This window comes from Typha angustifolia, chromosome 1, assembly GCF_048772165.1.
Source record: "Typha angustifolia cultivar Huaian chromosome 1, ASM4877216v1, whole genome shotgun sequence".
In the NCBI taxonomy this organism is placed as follows: domain Eukaryota; kingdom Viridiplantae; phylum Streptophyta; class Magnoliopsida; order Poales; family Typhaceae; genus Typha; species Typha angustifolia.
In genome coordinates this window covers 9,742,206-9,760,217 of record NC_133239.1, presented here as the reverse complement: position 1 = coordinate 9,760,217, position 18,012 = coordinate 9,742,206, and the positions used below count along the sequence as shown (strand labels likewise).

At 35.5% G+C, this 18,012-nt stretch overlaps 1 protein-coding gene across 1 annotated transcript; it reads left to right on the top strand.

The window, feature by feature from the left end:
- The first annotated feature begins 9,451 nt into the window (after positions 1-9,451).
- LOC140762150 (uncharacterized) lies at positions 9,452-13,368 on the top strand. Its single transcript, XM_073099777.1, has 2 exons — positions 9,452-12,580; positions 12,869-13,368. The coding sequence occupies exons 1-2, from the start codon at positions 9,481-9,483 to the stop codon at positions 13,180-13,182; spliced, it is 3,414 nt and encodes a 1,137-aa protein (XP_072955878.1). The 5' UTR covers positions 9,452-9,480; the 3' UTR covers positions 13,183-13,368.
- The last annotated feature ends 4,644 nt before the right edge of the window (positions 13,369-18,012 follow it).

Here is an 18,012-nt window from a genome sequence, read left to right as displayed (position 1 = left end):
CTCATACAGAGATTTTAAATATATTTTTCTTTTTTACATATTTAGAATATGTTGAAACATATTGCCAATAACAACTATTAAATCCATAGAAATCATATATAAACTCATATGCCTACTCATATGGTGTTTTGTCTTCATTACCCTAAAACACTTTGCTTAGATCTCCCATCAGCACTTACTATATATAACAAATGCTTATTCGAATATGGACCGTTCAAGTAGAACTTTGGTGCACATTATAAATACTTAAAAGAGTCTTGATGTCCAACACTTGTAATTGGGTATAGCATGAGAAAGTGCACAACACTTAGAGATCAAGTGGACAGATAGCCTAATTTTTAGAGTAGTGGTGAGTTATCATGATATCAAAGTTAGAGATCATAAGCTCAAATCTTGCTATAGCTATCTTTGCTCGAAAAATATAAAACTCCACTGAAATTATCCAAATAAATTAGGATACAAATTGGATGGTGGCAAAAACTATTTGAACACTAAATAGTATTCATTGTGTAGTTGTATATAAGTAGCGGTTTTGTTCTTCCAAATATCATTATCCATCACTAGTAATAGTATAGACAACCATAAGTTAATAACTTAGAATTTTTGTTCCGAAGAATCTACCGAATCTACTTCTCATCTCTTGGCCTAGTGTTCTTACTCGCAATTAATTCTTCACTATCTTCTTGACAAAAACTTTTATGTCCCAGATTTTCTCTCAGCAAAAATCCGGTGGATGATCTGAAAATAAAAAAACATAGTTTTCAAGTGAGAAACAAACTTCATCTGGTCTAATCTCGGATATGGTTAAAGTTGCGATAATTCTGTTTCTTTCTTTCCTAACCAGTCTCCTATTAACTAACTTTTCCTCATTTATTTCTTCCTGTACCTCTTAGATTACTAGTTATCTAATTGAGGTCCTATGTCTAAATATGATGTAGACTTGTTGGAGTTGCACTGCTTAGAAGTCTTGGCCAACCGTAGAAAATATTGTGAAACAAATCAGATCTAGACTTGATTGTAGAACAGACGGCTTGCTCAAACTCTTGTTTGTACGCATAACGAATCTTCTACTAGTCATAGAAAATGACAGACAATTTATAGTGTTTCTCTCCAGCTTCACTAAAAAAGAGATGAGCACATATAAATTTAATTATGAAATCGGATTGGACGTGTAGATATTTTTCAGCAAAGCAACAGTAATGCCTTGTGCTTATAAATAGTGGTGTGTACTCGAGCATGTAAAATTTGTCACCACACCCTCTCTTCCATAGAATTTTAATGGCTCTCAAAAAGATCCTCCTTACTTTTGTGATCCTTCTCTTGGCTGACATCGTCACTCCTGTGAGGGCTCCGCGTCCACCCGCTGATAGTCCGGGACACCGATACCCTATAGGGCCACACCCATATCCTGCTAGGGGGGCACCCTACACTCCTTCTCCTGGTCGTCGTCGTCCTCCTCCTTCTCAGACAACCACTAAAGAGAAGAAGAAAATCTCTACGATAGGTCAGTCGTATAAACACATAGATGCACACTCATTTTATTATATTAACTCATTAATTACTCTAAAATTTAATCGGGTAGATAAATGATGACTTTTAACACAAACACTCACACTTAGAGCTTAGTAAAACTTTATATATTCATGCAAAGATAGGCACAACATGATTTGAACCTATGATTTTTGGCATTGATACTATGTTAATTTACTAACTACTCTAAAACTTTAAGTTATAAAAAGACAGTGACTTTTATATTCTGACATATTTTATAATTTCTTCTCTAAACACTCCCCGAATAGCAAAGTTGATATCCTTGGGAGTTAAAATTTGATTCATTTAACATAAATATATAGTTTAGGAGGCATGCATACAGGAAAGTAAAGAACTTTTGAAATATTTACACCCGAAAGGCCAAATATGATAGTAGGACCCAATTTAATGATTTTAATTAGATGGGCCTAAGGTTTTCAGATGGCCTAACATTTTAAAGTTAAACAGCAGCTCAGTTTTTCATCTTTAAAATGTTCTAACTTTTCTAATCATATCCTCTATGATTTTAATTTTCAGGTAGCACTCCTTAGTGTTAAAGATCAAAAGTCTATTATGCATCTATTGGTCTCCCACCATCGTTCTCTTAGTTGCTAGCTTTACAAAGAATAAATGAGCACATTATGTCAATACTGTGAGCAAATATATTTACCTCCTAATTATAATAATATTTTATAATTAAATTGCTCAGTGTACTTTAGTGTTATTCCTTATGTGCTCGTATGCATATGTATGTGTCCAGCTGAATGTCTATTTTAGATAGTAAAATTGGCTTTTATAATTTACTCTTATATTTTTGGTAGACTTTTGAATTGGGATCAAATATTTTGATTTAGCAACATAAAGTATGAAAGAACTTAAACAATTAGGCATCATTTTTCAAACAATTAGCAATTTATAAATGGTCAGCTCAACATTTGTAGGGCCTTGGCAAAAATTCTAAATAGTGCCATTCCTAAAATGAGTTATACTAAATTCTAAACATTTTAATAACCACTAAAATTGGCTTTCTATTACTAAAGCAGAAGCAAGTGATCTATTTATATGAAAATGTATCTATGAAGAATATTAATAGATATCAGGCCCTTTTAATTTTTCTAATTAATGGAAGTTAGGAGTGGCAATCAAGTTTAAGCGATTTGGATAGTGTCAGATTTTGATCTGGTCAACTTTATCCTAACATGAATATAGCTCGACTATTAAACGAATTGTATTTAGTAAATATGAATACGATCCGTTTAGTAAACAGGTAACATGACCCATATAACCCGTTTAATAAATGAGTCGTATTAACACAAAACGATAATCTGTTTAACACAACACGATAACACGATACGATTAATACAGTAATTTTTACCCTATAATAATCAATATTTACTGATTTATTCTATATAAGTGGTCTATTACACAAATAAGATGGTATCTTTTTAACTCAAAACTTATACAACACAAAAAAAAAAAACAATTTTAAGTATTCAACCGTAAATCAAGTAACACAGATTCATATACCAATTCAACCACCAACAATCAATATTAAATAAATAAATTTAGCTACTAATTTTAGTTCTAAGTTCCAATTGTTAAATCTAATAATCGCATGACAATTACAACATAGTTTCAAATTCATAATTCAATCACCAACATCTAATCCATTATAAACTATAAATAATTTGAAATAAGCAAACCAGCCTTCTGTTTTATTATCCAACAATCATGACCCTACCAAAAAGAATAAAAGTGAATGTAAATAACTAAGACAGAAAAGATAAAAAGAATTACTGAACATGATCTACAAACGAGTTGGTGAACATTAGAATATTCAACTGCTCCACTTAAATTACCGACTAGAGATAGACTAACTTATATAAACATCTCTTTGTTATAAATTATGAAGACAGATGTAACCTGAGATGTCATCAATTAAAAGTTATATATGGGTGACGTTTTTGCATGTTGGATCACTTGCTACTTATTTTTAACAGATTCCAGCCAAATTAACAAATAGCTTTTAGTCTCCTTAATAGCAGGAAGTTCTCTAAGTTGCAATTATCATTGCATACAAATAGGAATTCTACCTTATCTATTTATACTCTACTTCCTCACAGGGAACTTCAAACAGTACTATTAATATTCTTGAACAACTGCACTACCACCTAACTAGACATTCACTAAGCATTCTAGCTTTATTGACAGCTAACAAAAGAAATTTGACAACTAAGCAAGCTCCTATATGAAAAAGAAGTATCTCACTTCGTTAAGTTGCTCACATGCCGTTCGCTAGGGCATATGTGGCAAGTTATCCTCACGAGGTTTCTATCAACTATGTGGGTGCCCGGTCTGGATGGATGTTGATACCCTAGCGGGTGGTGGGGTATGGTTATATTAGAGATACTCTTGCGGGTGGCGGAGTATGCTCTGAGCCTTTGGACATGATGTTGAGACCGGGTACCGGGTATTGACTGTGCACAGTGGTCTAGTATGATGATATTATACCGAGATATCGGTGATGATCGTGATGTTGAGAAATACATATGATTTCATTATTGTCTGACATACCTGATTATTGAGTGGTCAGTATATACATCGCATATGATTGCATTTGATATCATAGCATTGTCATGGTCGGCATGCATCATATATCATATTTGATAAAGAGTTATGATGATCATATAACGTGGTGACCTGTTTATTCATTGTCGAGGATTATGTATTCTTATCAGTTATAACATGTTATTTATATTTCATTTATGTATTATTGAGGACACCTTCATTTACTCATTCATGACATGATACTCTTTCTGATTCATATTATCCAGTACATAATTTACTCTCTGTTTGGCATCACTGATTCGGGGTAAGGTCTATTCACTGAGTATTTTGCTTATGACTCTCTTTATTTCTTTTCTAACCCCCTCAGATGTGTGGTACGTGATAGCGATTTGAGAAGATATTTTAGAGCGATGATGATGTGAGCTATAGATGCGAGATGGTATAGATGATAGTTTATATAGAAATTGAGTTGTACCAGTATTTGATATTTGTACTCTTTTGTATTAAACGATGATTTGTATAATACAGGTCGGATCATAGTGTACTCTTGTATTAGTTATTTTAGTTGTATATTGATGGTTTGTTGTGGCCTGTGTGGGTCTTGCCAGATTATGTAGCGGTCTAGTGTATATTATTGTGGACTTTGATATTCATATGTTAACAGGTTTATTTGGTTAAGAGTATGATTTATTTGGTGATGGAATATGTAATCATGAATAGGTTAGCAGGTTTTATTTGATGATATCATGATTATATGTGCATAGGAGAGTATCTGTGTGTGACGGGCCCCGCCCAACCTGTCGCGTGCGTCGCGCGTGCCGTGCGGGCGCGTGGGCGTGCACGTGCCCGTGCCGGGCGGGGGCGTTACATAAAATCTAGACACAATACATAAATATAAATTATATTCTGAAATATAATTTGCCAATCATATAAGTACAAATAAAACCTAACATATATAAAACACAAAACAGCTACTTATATGATTTTATAAACAAAAATATAAGTATAAACAAAATCTAATCAATAACTATTTGGTGATTCTTACCTTTGTTTAATTCATCATTAATTATATATAAAATAGTCACAATCTAATTATGTAAAAGTATGTAAGCTTAGTGTTATATTTTTTACAAAATAGTATATATATATATATATATATATATATATATATATATAAGAACATGAACATAAGATATATGAATTTGATTATTATTAATTAAGATATATGTATCAACCTAATATAAGCTATATATGTATAATTATTATAATTAGTTAATTATCATGCTTATCATACTTTGCTAATAAATATGTTAGTGAGTACTTATTTTTTAAAATAATTAACTGTGTAATTAAATCTAATAAATAATTAAAAAGGAGAGAAAATCTCTATATTACAGTGGGCTTGCAGTTAACAGAGAGAGGGGAAGGAAGGGAGAAGAAAAGGAAGGAGAAGAAGAAGAAGATAAGAAGAAAGAGAAGGGAAGGGAGGGGAAACCGAGTCGACGAGGAGGGGCCTGGCTGCTGCTGGCTAGCTTGCGATCGGCCTCTCGCCGGCTGTTCAGTTCCGACGAGAGAGAGAGAGAGAGAGAAAGAGGGAGGGAGGGAGAGAGAGAGAGAGGAAGAAGAAGAGAAGAAAATAGAGGAGGGGGAAAGGCCTCATTGGCAGCTTCTCTGTAGTAGTAGTGGTAGCAATAGTTCTGACGACAGGAGTAAGAATCCGAGGAGAGAAATTTGAGAGAAAGAAGAGAACAAAAGAGAGAAGAAGAAGAAGACCTCCCCTGCACCCTCTTCCTCGTCATTGGAAAAGGAGAATGTTTCTTTCCATTCCTCATGAGAAATGGTGGGCAGCTACCCGACGGCCGAGATGTGCGTTCGTACTAAGTAATTTAGTACAAACTATAGAATGGATTGTCGGTCATGAACATCCTAAGGTGCTGCTCTTCGCGAATCCCAGCATAGAAGAAGAAGAAAAGAGAAATAGAGACGAAGAGTAGTCGAAGTGGGAGGCACGAGTGCGTCGCGCCCTCAGCGCGCGATGTTGCATGGTACATCGTCTGCCACAGTTCAGCCGACCATGCCACGTCATGCCATGCATTACCCTTTCTTCCTATCTTCTTTTTTTATTATTAATTTTAATTTTATTTCATATATTATTATTATTATTATTATTTCATTACTATCATTATTTATTTATTTATTTATTTATTATTTAATATTTAGGGCTGGGTTATTACAATTGCTCACTGTTCTATTGTCTATCTATCACTGTTCATCTAGAATTGTTCATTGTCACTGCTCATCTGTACTTTTCGTCCATCACTGTTTATGTAGAATTGTTCATCCCGTTAGTCCGCTCGAATTCCAATGGCCAATATTGATTTTTCTCAATTTAGACTTTAGAGACACATTGTCAATTACAGAAAACTTACAATCTATCCCTTGACAATTTTGTGACAAAATAAGCGTCGCCTAAAGTAAAAATATTTAAACTCATGTATTACAACTTCCTAACAAAGCATGTCACAACTGTTATCAGATTACCAAATAATCTTGTAAACACTCAAATCCATATACTAAGTGAAGAGCAAGTATGGTAACAAAATAAATATGCATATCAAAAGTATATAACTATATATCATGCTGCTCATAAAATATCAATATGACAACATATAGCAACATAAGCATATATGGCAACATAAGATGAATGTTTACTGAAAATACTCAATAATATACAAATAACTTTAAATAGAAAGCAAGGCAAACATGACAAAGATGGCAAGAATTTTATGTGGAAAACCTCATAAAACCTATGTATCATTTTTTCTATGATCAAATAAACCACTAACAAATATTGCAAATACAAAAATTACTTACAGACCACCTATTGAACCCTAGCCTACAACTATATTTGAAGTTCTCTTGCTCTCTAGATAAGTTGCTTCAAATGGTTGATAAACTAATCTCAATGACCCTCAACATCGGATGTCCTGTATCATTAACCCTCGAGACAACAACTCACTCCAAGAAATAACGCAATAAAAATGATTCGAAATCTCTAATGAATCCTATCTTTCTAAAATCTTCGGATCGCCAAGAATGCTTTTTTAACAATTGGGTTATTTGCAACAAAAAACCACTTGGTTTTCGTTTTGATGAGTGAGGGTTGTTTCCTATTTCTATTGCATATGAGGTTTTTTCCTTTCTTTCTTCCAAGTTTGCCCTTCTGCCATTTAGTACTCATTAAATGCTACTGGGATAATGTAAGAGAGAAATGATTCATACCTATTTTTTCTTCTTCTTATGGTGTTTCTGTTTCTTCTTCTTCTTCGTCTTCTTTTTTGTTATTATTTATTTCTCTTCTTTTGCTACTGTTATTTTTTTCTTTCTTAATCTTTTTTTTTAATACAAGTCTCTCTAATCGCTCTTTAATTAATAAAGTAAGAGACTAATTAGAAATATATAACAGAACCCTAATGGAAGGGGCTAAGTGAGTTATTTCTAATAGTTCAAAAGGTTAGTGTGTTCAGGGGGTCGGTGTAGAAATGGGTGATAGTTCAGGGGGTGAAAAAGAAATTATTTTTAAATATAATAACAACTTTCGTTGTTTTTTTTATAGACTACATAATTTACATACTTCATCATTTTAATTAATAAAGTAAGAGAAGAAGAAAAAAAGAAGAAGAAGAAGCAATAACAACAAAAAGTTAGTAGTAGAAGAAAATATATTAACAACTTCCACAAATATAATGATAACTTTTATTGTTTTTAACAATTTTTATTATTTTTTTAATACATTGTAGAATTTACACAGTTACAATTTTCACAAAAACAAACAATAATTTATAGAATCATACTTTTAGTTATTGAACTAATTATAATTATCTCACCACTATCTGTAATTAATCTCTTACTTTATTAATTAAAGAGTGATTAGATAGAATTATATAGAAAAAAAAAGAACAATTAAGAGATAGAAGAAGAAAAAGAACAAGCATAAGCAATAACAAAAAGAAAGATGAAGAAGAAGAAAGAGAAGAAGAAGAAGAAAAAAAAAAAGGAAAAAGAAAACATATTAACAACTTTCGCAGATATAAAAATAATTTTTATTATTTTTTCTATACACTTTTTATACATTACAAAATTTACATATTTTACCATTATAATTTACGTAAAAACAAACAATAATCATACAAAGTTATATTTTTTTAGTTACTTAATTAATTATGATTATCTCACCACTATCTCCGATCAATCTCTAATTTATTAATTAAACAGTAATTATACATATTTGTATAGAAAGAAAGACTAAGAGATAAAAGAAGAAGGAAAAGAATGATAAATAGCATTGCAGAATTTATTATATGAAGTAGAAGATGGAGAAGATGAAGAAGAGTACAAGGTTATTTTTCCCTCTTTTAGTGTCCCATAAATACTTCATGATGCACTAAATAACAGAATAGAAACCAAAAATAGACCTGACTAACCAAATTTAAAAACCAGGTGGGCTTTTTATGCAAAAACCCAACTCAATTCAACTCTTATAAAATTTGTGATACATAGAAATTCAAATATTTTATAGTCATGCTCTTACAAAGTATTTTTAAATACGATTCAAATAGATTTTCTGTACACAAATTGCCGATACGAGAATATAACAAGTTATATAGATTACAATTATTAGTCTAATATTAGAGTAAAATAGCTGAAAAGAATTTCGAATAATATATATAAAATAATTAGTACTAAAGATAATAATACTAATCTAAGAATTATCCAATCAAAGATCGCATTTATAACAATTATAGTTGTTATAAGGACTTGTACTAACTACAAAGATATAATACTATTTATGAATTCGGTTTAATTTGGGAAAACAGTAACGTGGAAGAAGAAGAAGAAGAAGAACAAAGAGGAAAGTGCTCCTCGGTCCGAAGGAAAATGGTCTAAAAGATAAGAGGTGCAGGGTTTGCACCTATCAGAAGAAAAATTTAGAGGGATGACTTTAACATGTAGACTATTGGATCTTATTGTTGGTGTCCACCTCTCATTCTGTTGGTTTTCCAAAGGTTAAAAGAAAAATTTAGAGAGACGACTCTGACTCTTCTCTATACATCAAGTCATGTGGAAATTGGTCCTTCTCTTAAGTGTCTGGTGGAGCACAGAGAAGTTCTCTTGGCAAAACAAGAGAATTCCAAGGCATGCTTTAAAGGGTACCTTGGAAGTTCACACTCCAATATCAAAACGACGTATTGAAGACGTTATTGATAGTTTTTCCCTTTGAAATGACCCTAAGTGAGTGGTAAGTCTATATAAACCCCAGAACTCTTTGAGTTTTTACAACAACAAAATTAACTGTCTTTGGCCTTTCAGTTAGATTTAGCTATGAATCCCTTGTTGTCTATCCTAACGTTCCTCTCGTCGGTTTTACTGCTACTCCCAATTCTCCCAAGTGTTGCAAAATTGGCATCACTTGATTCGCAAGGGAGAGCCCTCCTCCAATGGAGAACAAGCCTTAAGAGTGATGAAGCCATAGCCTCATGGAATCTTAAGACTAGTCCATGCAATTGGACTGGCATCACATGCAGTAGTGCCACGCATTCAGGGTTGAGCATGATCACCACGATATCTCTACCAGGGATGGGTCTTGTAGGGATGCTGGATGTCCTCGATTTCTCGACGTTGGCAACTTTAACAAGTCTCAACCTCACCCTCAACCAATTGGATGGATCCATTCCAACTTCCGTTGCTGCTCTTTCTAAGCTCACCTCTCTTGATCTCTCTATGAATCAGATAAGTGGCTCCATACCTCCTTCTCTCAATAACTTGACGAATCTTAGAATCTTAGACTTGTCTCAAAATAATCTTTCAGGTCCCATCCCAAAAGAATTAGGAGACCTACAGAGTCTATTAAGCTTGCATTTGTCTTTGAACATCTTGAGTGGCTCTATTCCGTATGAAATAGGACATCTCTCTAACTTGAATGAATTATTTCTCCCTAATAACAGCCTAATAGGTCCAATACCTTCAAGTCTGGGGAACTTGACGAAGCTCACTCTTTTAAACCTTTGGAGTAATCAACTCTCTGGTTCTATTCCTCATGAAATAGGAAAGTTAACATTTATGGTTGTTTTAGATGTTAGCAACAATAGCCTAACAGGTCCAATACATTCAAGTCTAGGGAACTTGACCAACCTCACTACCTTAAACCTTTGGGGTAATCAGCTCTCTAATTTTATTCCACCTGAAATAGGGAATTTAGTGAACTTGAAGGACTTGGAACTCCAAGATAACCAACTGACAGGTCTCATCCCAAAAAATTTAGGGAACTTGACCATGCTTGAAACCATGTACCTATATAGTAACAAGCTCAATGGTGTGATCCCTCATCAAATAGGAAATCTGGCAAACATGGTTGATTTAGAATTTCCCAACAATAGCCTAACAGGTCCAATACCTTCAAGTTTGGGGAACTTGACCAAGCTCAATTATTTATACCTTCGGGGTAATCAGCTCTCTGGTTCCATTCCTCATGAAATAGGGAATCTAGTGAACTTGAAGGACTTAGACTTCTCTCTTAACCAATTAACCGGTTCTATTCCGAGAAGTTTAGGAAACTTGACCATGCTTCAGGCCATGTACCTCGATGATAACAATTTCACTAGTATCATCCCTCATGAAATAGGGAAGCTGGCAAATCTAGTTGATTTAGATGTCTCCAACAGTAGCATTACAGGCCCAATTCCCTCAAGTCTTGGGAACTTGGGAAAGCTCAATTTTTTAAACCTTTGTGGTAATCAACTATCTAGGTCCATTGCTCCATCATTTGGTAATTTGAGCAACATCCAATACCTTGGACTAGCCAATAATCATTTAAGTACTAGTTCTTTACCTCAAGAACTAGCAAATATCACAAGCTTACAAAGAATGCGACTTGATGGAAATCAACTTAAGGGAGATATCTCTGACTTTGGAGTCTATCCCAATTTGATATTTGTGGATTTGAGCTTCAACAGGTTCTCTGGTATGCTCTCGCACCATTGGGGAGAATGCTACAATTTGACGAGCTTAAGAATCTCCAACAATGAGCTCAACGGACACATACCTTCGAGCATTGGACAACTATCTAAAATCCAGGTGCTTGATCTTTCATCCAATAACCTGGAAGGGGAGATTCCAATAGAATTAGGCAAGTTGTCTCAATTGTACTACTTGGATCTGAGTAATAACTTACTCTTTGGTGAGATACCTCAAGAGCTTGGAAACCTACTCAAAATACAGAATTTAGATCTATCAGCTAACAACCTGAGTGGATCAATTCAAGGCAATTTTGGGGGTTGTCGTGAACTTCTATTTTTAAAGTTGAGCAACAACCGTTTAAATGGAAGCATCCCCATTCAAATGGGAGGTCTAGTAAACCTACAAGAATTACTAGATCTTAGTCATAATTCATTTTATGGAAGCATACCATCCCAACTAAGTGAACTAGTTATGCTAGAAGTTTTGAATCTCTCACACAATGCATTGAGTGGATCTATCCCCACATCCTTTCAAGATATGGCTAGCTTAACAAAGATAGACTTATCCTATAATGAACTGGAGGGGCCTCTTCCTGCTAGCCAAGTTTTCAAGAAAGCGCCGATGGAGTGGTTTACCCATAATAAAGATCTATGCGGTGAGGCGTCAGGCTTGGCTCTATGTAGTTCAAGCCCTTCAAGTAGAAGTTCTAGAAGTAAACAAAGTCAGGTTATTACGTTGGTTGTTCTACCTATTCTTGGATCCTTGGTTCTCTTTGCGGGGTTTGCTGTATTCTTACGGAGGAGGAAGCAAAGCTCTAAACACAATACAAGTGAGATTGATAAAAGTGGGTTCTTGTTAGGAAACGTTGATGGAAAAGATTTATATAAGGATATCATTGAAATAACAGAGAATTTTGATGAAAAGTTTTGCATTGGCACAGGTGCATACGGAAGTGTTTACAAAATTACCTTACCAAGAGGAGTAAGAATAGAAGAAGTTCAACTACCAAAAGAAAAAATAATTGCTGTGAAGAAAATTCATCAAACGGAAGAAGAAAGATTGATAGACAACCAGCTTTTTTATTATGAGATACAAACACTATCTGAAATACGACATCGGAATATCATGAAGCTTTATGGCTACTGTTCAACTGATCAGCATAGGCTTATTGTTTGTGAGTACTTGGAGAGAGGAAGTTTAGCAGCCATTCTTACACATGATGCATATGCCATTGAGTTAGATTGGATCAAAAGGTTGAATGTTATTGCAGATGTTGCTCATGCTTTATCTTACCTGCATCACGATTGTTCTCCTCCCATAGTTCATCGAGATATCACAAGCAATAATGTTTTACTTGATTCAAAATTTAGAGCTTGTGTGTCAGACTTTGGAATAGCTAGAATTTTGAAGCCTGACTCATCCAATTGGACAATGGTTGTAGGAACAAGGGGCTACATCGCACCAGGTAAATGCCTTTATTTATTCGAATTCAGAAAGTTTGTGTTGATACTTCTTAAAGTGTATTTTCATACATGTGTCATATACGTGCTTTCAATAGTACGAAGATACACCTAATATGTTATTTATTTGACCCCTATCTTAGCTAAAAAATATTAAGATATAATTGCATGCCATAATAACAGTTGGGCATAACTATTTATCTATCATATTTCGTAACTTTTTAGTATTTTCTTATGAGTTTTAATATAATTAAGCTTAGTTAGCTGAAACTTTTTCTTCTGATACTTTGCAGAGCTTGCCTATATAATGACAGTGACCGAGAAATGCGACGTATATAGTTTTGGAGTGGTGGCACTTGAAGGGCTCATGGGAGCTCATCCAGGAGATTTGATTACATCCTTATCATCTAGTACTATCGAACTCACACTACTGAATGATATCTTGGATCCACGTCTATCACTCCCTACAATTGAAGTTGCAAGTCAAATTTTAACAGTAGTCAAGATAACCCTTCAATGTTTAGAAGCTAATCCGCTATGTCGACCAACAATGCAACATGTATCTCAACAGCTATCTGCTCTCCGGATGCCTCCTATCCTCAATTGATATTAATTACTATGATCTTGTCATATTGTATCCTAATGTACCGCATGGAAAACATACTTGTACATCAATTTAGGAGTACGAATTATTTCTCTCTATAGCTGTGCTTATATATTTTAAGTTTATTCTTCTAAGCAGTATAAAAACAAAAGAAAGATCTTGTTGATAATGCAAAGTGTGGAAACTCGATTTGGGAATCATAATCGGTTATCAATTCAATAAGCTTTTGCATCTAATGACTATCTAATCATAATTGGTTTCTCTTGGAGGATGACCCGATCGACTCTTTTTAGACCAAAAGACAGTTAATTTATTTTTTGGTGGGAGTGAGAAAGACTTGTTTTGCGTTTATTATTGAACTAGCTGAAGTAAATGAGGAGCAAACTCATTTTCCTTGACTTCTCTTGCTAGGTGGAAAGTGAACACCAAATACGAGTTCCCTCTTTGCGTGCTTTAAATTTAGTATAAGAAATAAAAGCAAAACAATAATACAAGTGATGCTTAAATACATGTCATAATCTTAGAACTGAAGTACATGTTATCATATGAATTCATGGTCTTGAGAAATATGGAGCTTCACTATCATTTAAGCATCGCCCTTTGTATGGACTAAAATAGACATAAAATTGAGGGAATGAATTAAAGTTCAAACGATGGTCATAAAGTTCAGTGTTAGATTTTTAGTATTAGCAAATATATACAAAATATTCTAAGTATTTTTATCTATATAAATGAGCATATACATAAGCGTTGTTAAGATTTGGTTTGAAATTTCTTGAATTTTGAAACAAATAAGTCATGCCACTTAAAGGGCATTCGAATGCACCCTAACGGTCATTAAAAGATATAATAGTTTATTTTTGATTGTTCGAACACACCCTGGTAGGTGTTCGAAGTAGTTCAAAGATGAGATGAGCATATTTAGTTGTCTAAATGCACCTTGGCGGCCATTTGAAGTCATATGAAGATATAAAGACACATATTAGGTCATTCGATTGGGGGCAATCTTTCACTCGAATGGGATCATGAATCTTTGAAAATTTTGGAAAATTTTGTGAGACCTTATTTGGACTTATCTTAAAAAGGTATAAAAGTTTTAGTATGCCCTAACCCTAGTGCATTGGTTATTACATTGAGAAGACATTATTGAATAGAAATTAATTTTCAATGATGGAGGCTTTAACCATCTTCATCACACGAAACTATTAATCTTAAGGGTTAAGAAAGACCAATTTCGAAGGTTACTGAGATTGAAAATCATTTACGAAAAACAATAAATCGTGGGGTCGAGCAATTACCACTGTTTCAAATAGAGTCATGAGGATCAATGGGGAGTCTATAAGTCAATCTTGTAAACTGCTACAGTTTATTAATATTGTTTTGATCCGAGTTTAAGATTTGTCCACGTAAAAACTTAGTGTTCATCTTTGTTTGTTTCTTTGATTATTATTCTATATTTTTATTTACTTAAGCAAAGTGTTTGAAAATCGGGACTAGGGTTTAGTTTATTTTTTCATCCAGAATAGCCTATACATCTTTCTCTTGGAGCTTGTCAAGGGTACTTAAGGATAACGGCCTTCATCAGTTATCCTAGCTTGTAGGATATGTAACAAGCCGAAAAAGCTTCCCTAGTTTATAGTAACAAACTAAACAAGTTTCCCTAGCTCATAGGACAACATATAACAAACTTTGTTACTAAAATTGTGTACGTGTAATCTCTTTATATATGGAATATGGTGAATGCCTAAACACCAATTGGTGTGAGATTTCCAATACATTGTTATGGTATCATAGGATTAGCATCTCCTGATCCACATGGCCTCCAAAACCTGTTTCATCCTCTCCTTCAATACAATGGTGCACATGATCACCATTAAACTCTCTTCCTTCAACTTTCAGCTTTGGCATTCTTAGCTTACACCATTATTACAATGCCATGAACTTCTTTGCTATGTTGATGGCACCATTCCTATGCCTGCTGCAACCATTATCTCTGGTGAGTTCTTTGTCCCAAATCTCAAATATGCTGAATAGAAACACCAAGATTATCGTATATTCAGTCTCATTCTATCCTCACGGAAGAAGCACTGGCTGAGGTTGCTGGGCTTACATCCTCCCATGATGTCTAGGTCACCTTAGAAAACTCCTTCAGTCACAAGTCTAAGACTCGTGAAATATGTCTTAAGGATGATCTATAGAAGCGTGGAACTCGTACTGTCACTGAGTATTCCCACTCCGTCAAGGCTTTATGCGATCAACTCGCCACCATCGGAAGACCTATGGATGAATACGACAAAGTTAATTGGTATCTTCGTGGTCTTGGTCTAGATTTCACAATTTTTTCTACTACCCAAATGTCGCTTACTCTGTTGCCTACCTTTAAGATCTTGTTCCCAAAGCTGAAAGCTTTGAAATCTTTATCAAATCTCTTGATCAATCAGTGGGTTTGCTCACTGCATACACTGCCAAAAAAGGAGCTGCATTTGTACAGACGTGTCGAGGAGGTTCCAAGCGTGGTTGCCGTCGTAGAGGAGGATCCTCTAGTCGTGGCAACAGTAAGTACATATCTCGTTGCTAGATCTGCAAAGCATACCGCCGATAGCTATGCCCGGGCTGATCGTTGTGCTAACCTTATTGAGGCACTGTGTTCTTGTTCTCTCACTGATGGACAAAGTTCAGTTTGGTATGTTGATACCGGATCTTCAGCCTACATGACATCGGACAACTTTCAAAAGCTGAAACATATGATGATAAGGACTCTGTGGTTGTAGGTAATGGAGCAAATCTTTCTATTACTCATGTAGCCTTCTCTTGAACTCTTAGATGTTTTGGTTGTGCCTTGCCTAACCACAAACTTATTATCCATTATTAAATTGACCTCTGATTTTCCACTCTCTATTCAATTTACTAACTCTGCATTCACTATCCCAAATCACAAAATTGGAAAGGTAGTGGTAATTGGTCAATGTAAAAAGGGCCTCTATGTGCTAGAGCATGGTCAAGAAGCATCATAAACAGGCTTGGCACCTCACATTATGAGGACTTTGTTGCTACTCTACAGAGGCAAAGTATCAAGTGGAGTTTGAAAGATGAGCAGCCACTACGTACCACCTTGGCCGGACCCGACATTGAAAAACACTTTCATTTCGGTGTTGTGGGAGGAAATTAGTGCAGATGTGCAAGCTCTTAACCCACTTACACTTGAAAAGGCTTTTGAGAAGGCTGTGAGGATGGAGCAAAAGCACAATACTTTGAGGCAAGCAACGAGGATGAGCTGGACGGGCAAAGATGGCCAATATGCAAACTACGCGATAGCTAGACCTGGAGAGAGACTGAGGACAAGAGCTACTGCGCATGGACTGAGACCACCTTTGAGACCATCTTTGGATGTTAGAGGAGGCACATGATACCCCATTCGAACTCTCACACCTGTCCAGGTGGAGGAGTGAAGGGCGAAGAGGTTGTTTTTCCGTTGTGATGAATATTTCACGCCCAATCATCAGTGTTCCAAATTGATCGGGAGTGTAATGCTCATCGACGATCTTGATGAGGCTGAGGTCGATGTTGGAGATGGAGAGCATGTTGAGGAGGTCTAGGAGGAGAGCATGGAGGATATTCAAGTAGAGATCTCTATGCATGCATACTCGGGCACCACTACGCGGAAGACTTTACTAGTCTATAATCTCGTTAGAAAACATTGTATAGATATCCTAATTGACTCCGAAAGTACATATAATTTTCTAGACAAGAGGTTGATAAGGTAAATGGAATTAAATGCTAAACTGACCCCGGGATTTGATGTTGCTAATGGCACAAAGCAACAAGTGGATAGCTTGTGCCGCTGGGTTGAGATTTGGGTGCAAGGCCGCGACATTATCATGGATTTGTACTCTTTGGCACTACGAGGAGCGAATATTGTACTCGACACTCAGTATTTGCAAAGCTTGAGACCTGTCACCTTTGACTTTCGAAGCATGTTGATGAAGTTTAAATAAGGAAGCCAAGAGGTGCGGTTTGATGCAGTTCGCGCGCCAGCAAGCTCGACAATGCAGCCGATGGTGGGGCTACTGTGTGCAAGGGAATTCCCCTACTTTCTTCAGTTGAGATGAGCAGAGGACGGGCCTAATGCATGTCTAGGTATCACCATTAATTTATCTAATTTATTGGATGAATATGCTTGACTGTTTGAGAAACACAAAAGGCAATCACTGATTAGGAGTGCCGACCACCAAATTAAGATTGTTCTAGGGGCTGCCCTAGTGAATGTAAGGCCATACCGGTACCTACATGTGCATAAGGATGTCATCTCCAAGATGGTGGTGGAGATATTGGAGCAAGCCGCTACATCACTTTGGGACTCGACATATTGGGTTGAGCACCCAATGCTTAGGGGATTACACTTTGGTCCCCAATCTTTATCCTATTTGCTTTCTGCTCTTTAGTTGCTTATACATTTGATGTATTTTACGTTAGACCTTGCGGGTCATGTTATTTGTTTATGAGCTTCTAGTTAGTGTGAGTCGGATCAAACCACTTAGGTTAGGCCGACCGAGTCATAAGTAGCCACCTACAAATAGTTGTGATGCGCACCTGATTAGTCACTTTTGGAATTAATCAAATCTTCTTCATCTCGTCTCTCTTTCTCCCTCAACCTTCTCTCCATCTAGTCTACCACTATTGTTGGCTAAGCTCCTTCCCTTTTCGTTTGGTTGCCCCTCTCATCCTCGAGAAATGACCCTCTCTCTCCCTCCTCTTCTCTGCCTTGTATAGCACCCCTAGCTTACATACACCACCATTACTTTACCTCCTCTAACCCTAGCCGAGCTCCACCAC

What these genes read in the sequence shown, in the direction of transcription:
- LOC140762150 (XM_073099777.1), top strand. Translation starts at nt 9,481, where the DNA reads ATGAATCCCTTGTTGTCTATCCTAACGTTCCTCTCGTCGGTTTTACTG. An exon ending in AAGGGGCTACATCGCACCAG is followed by an intron (nt 12,581 to 12,868) that starts GTAAATGCCTTT and finishes GATACTTTGCAG; the next exon opens with AGCTTGCCTATATAATGACA.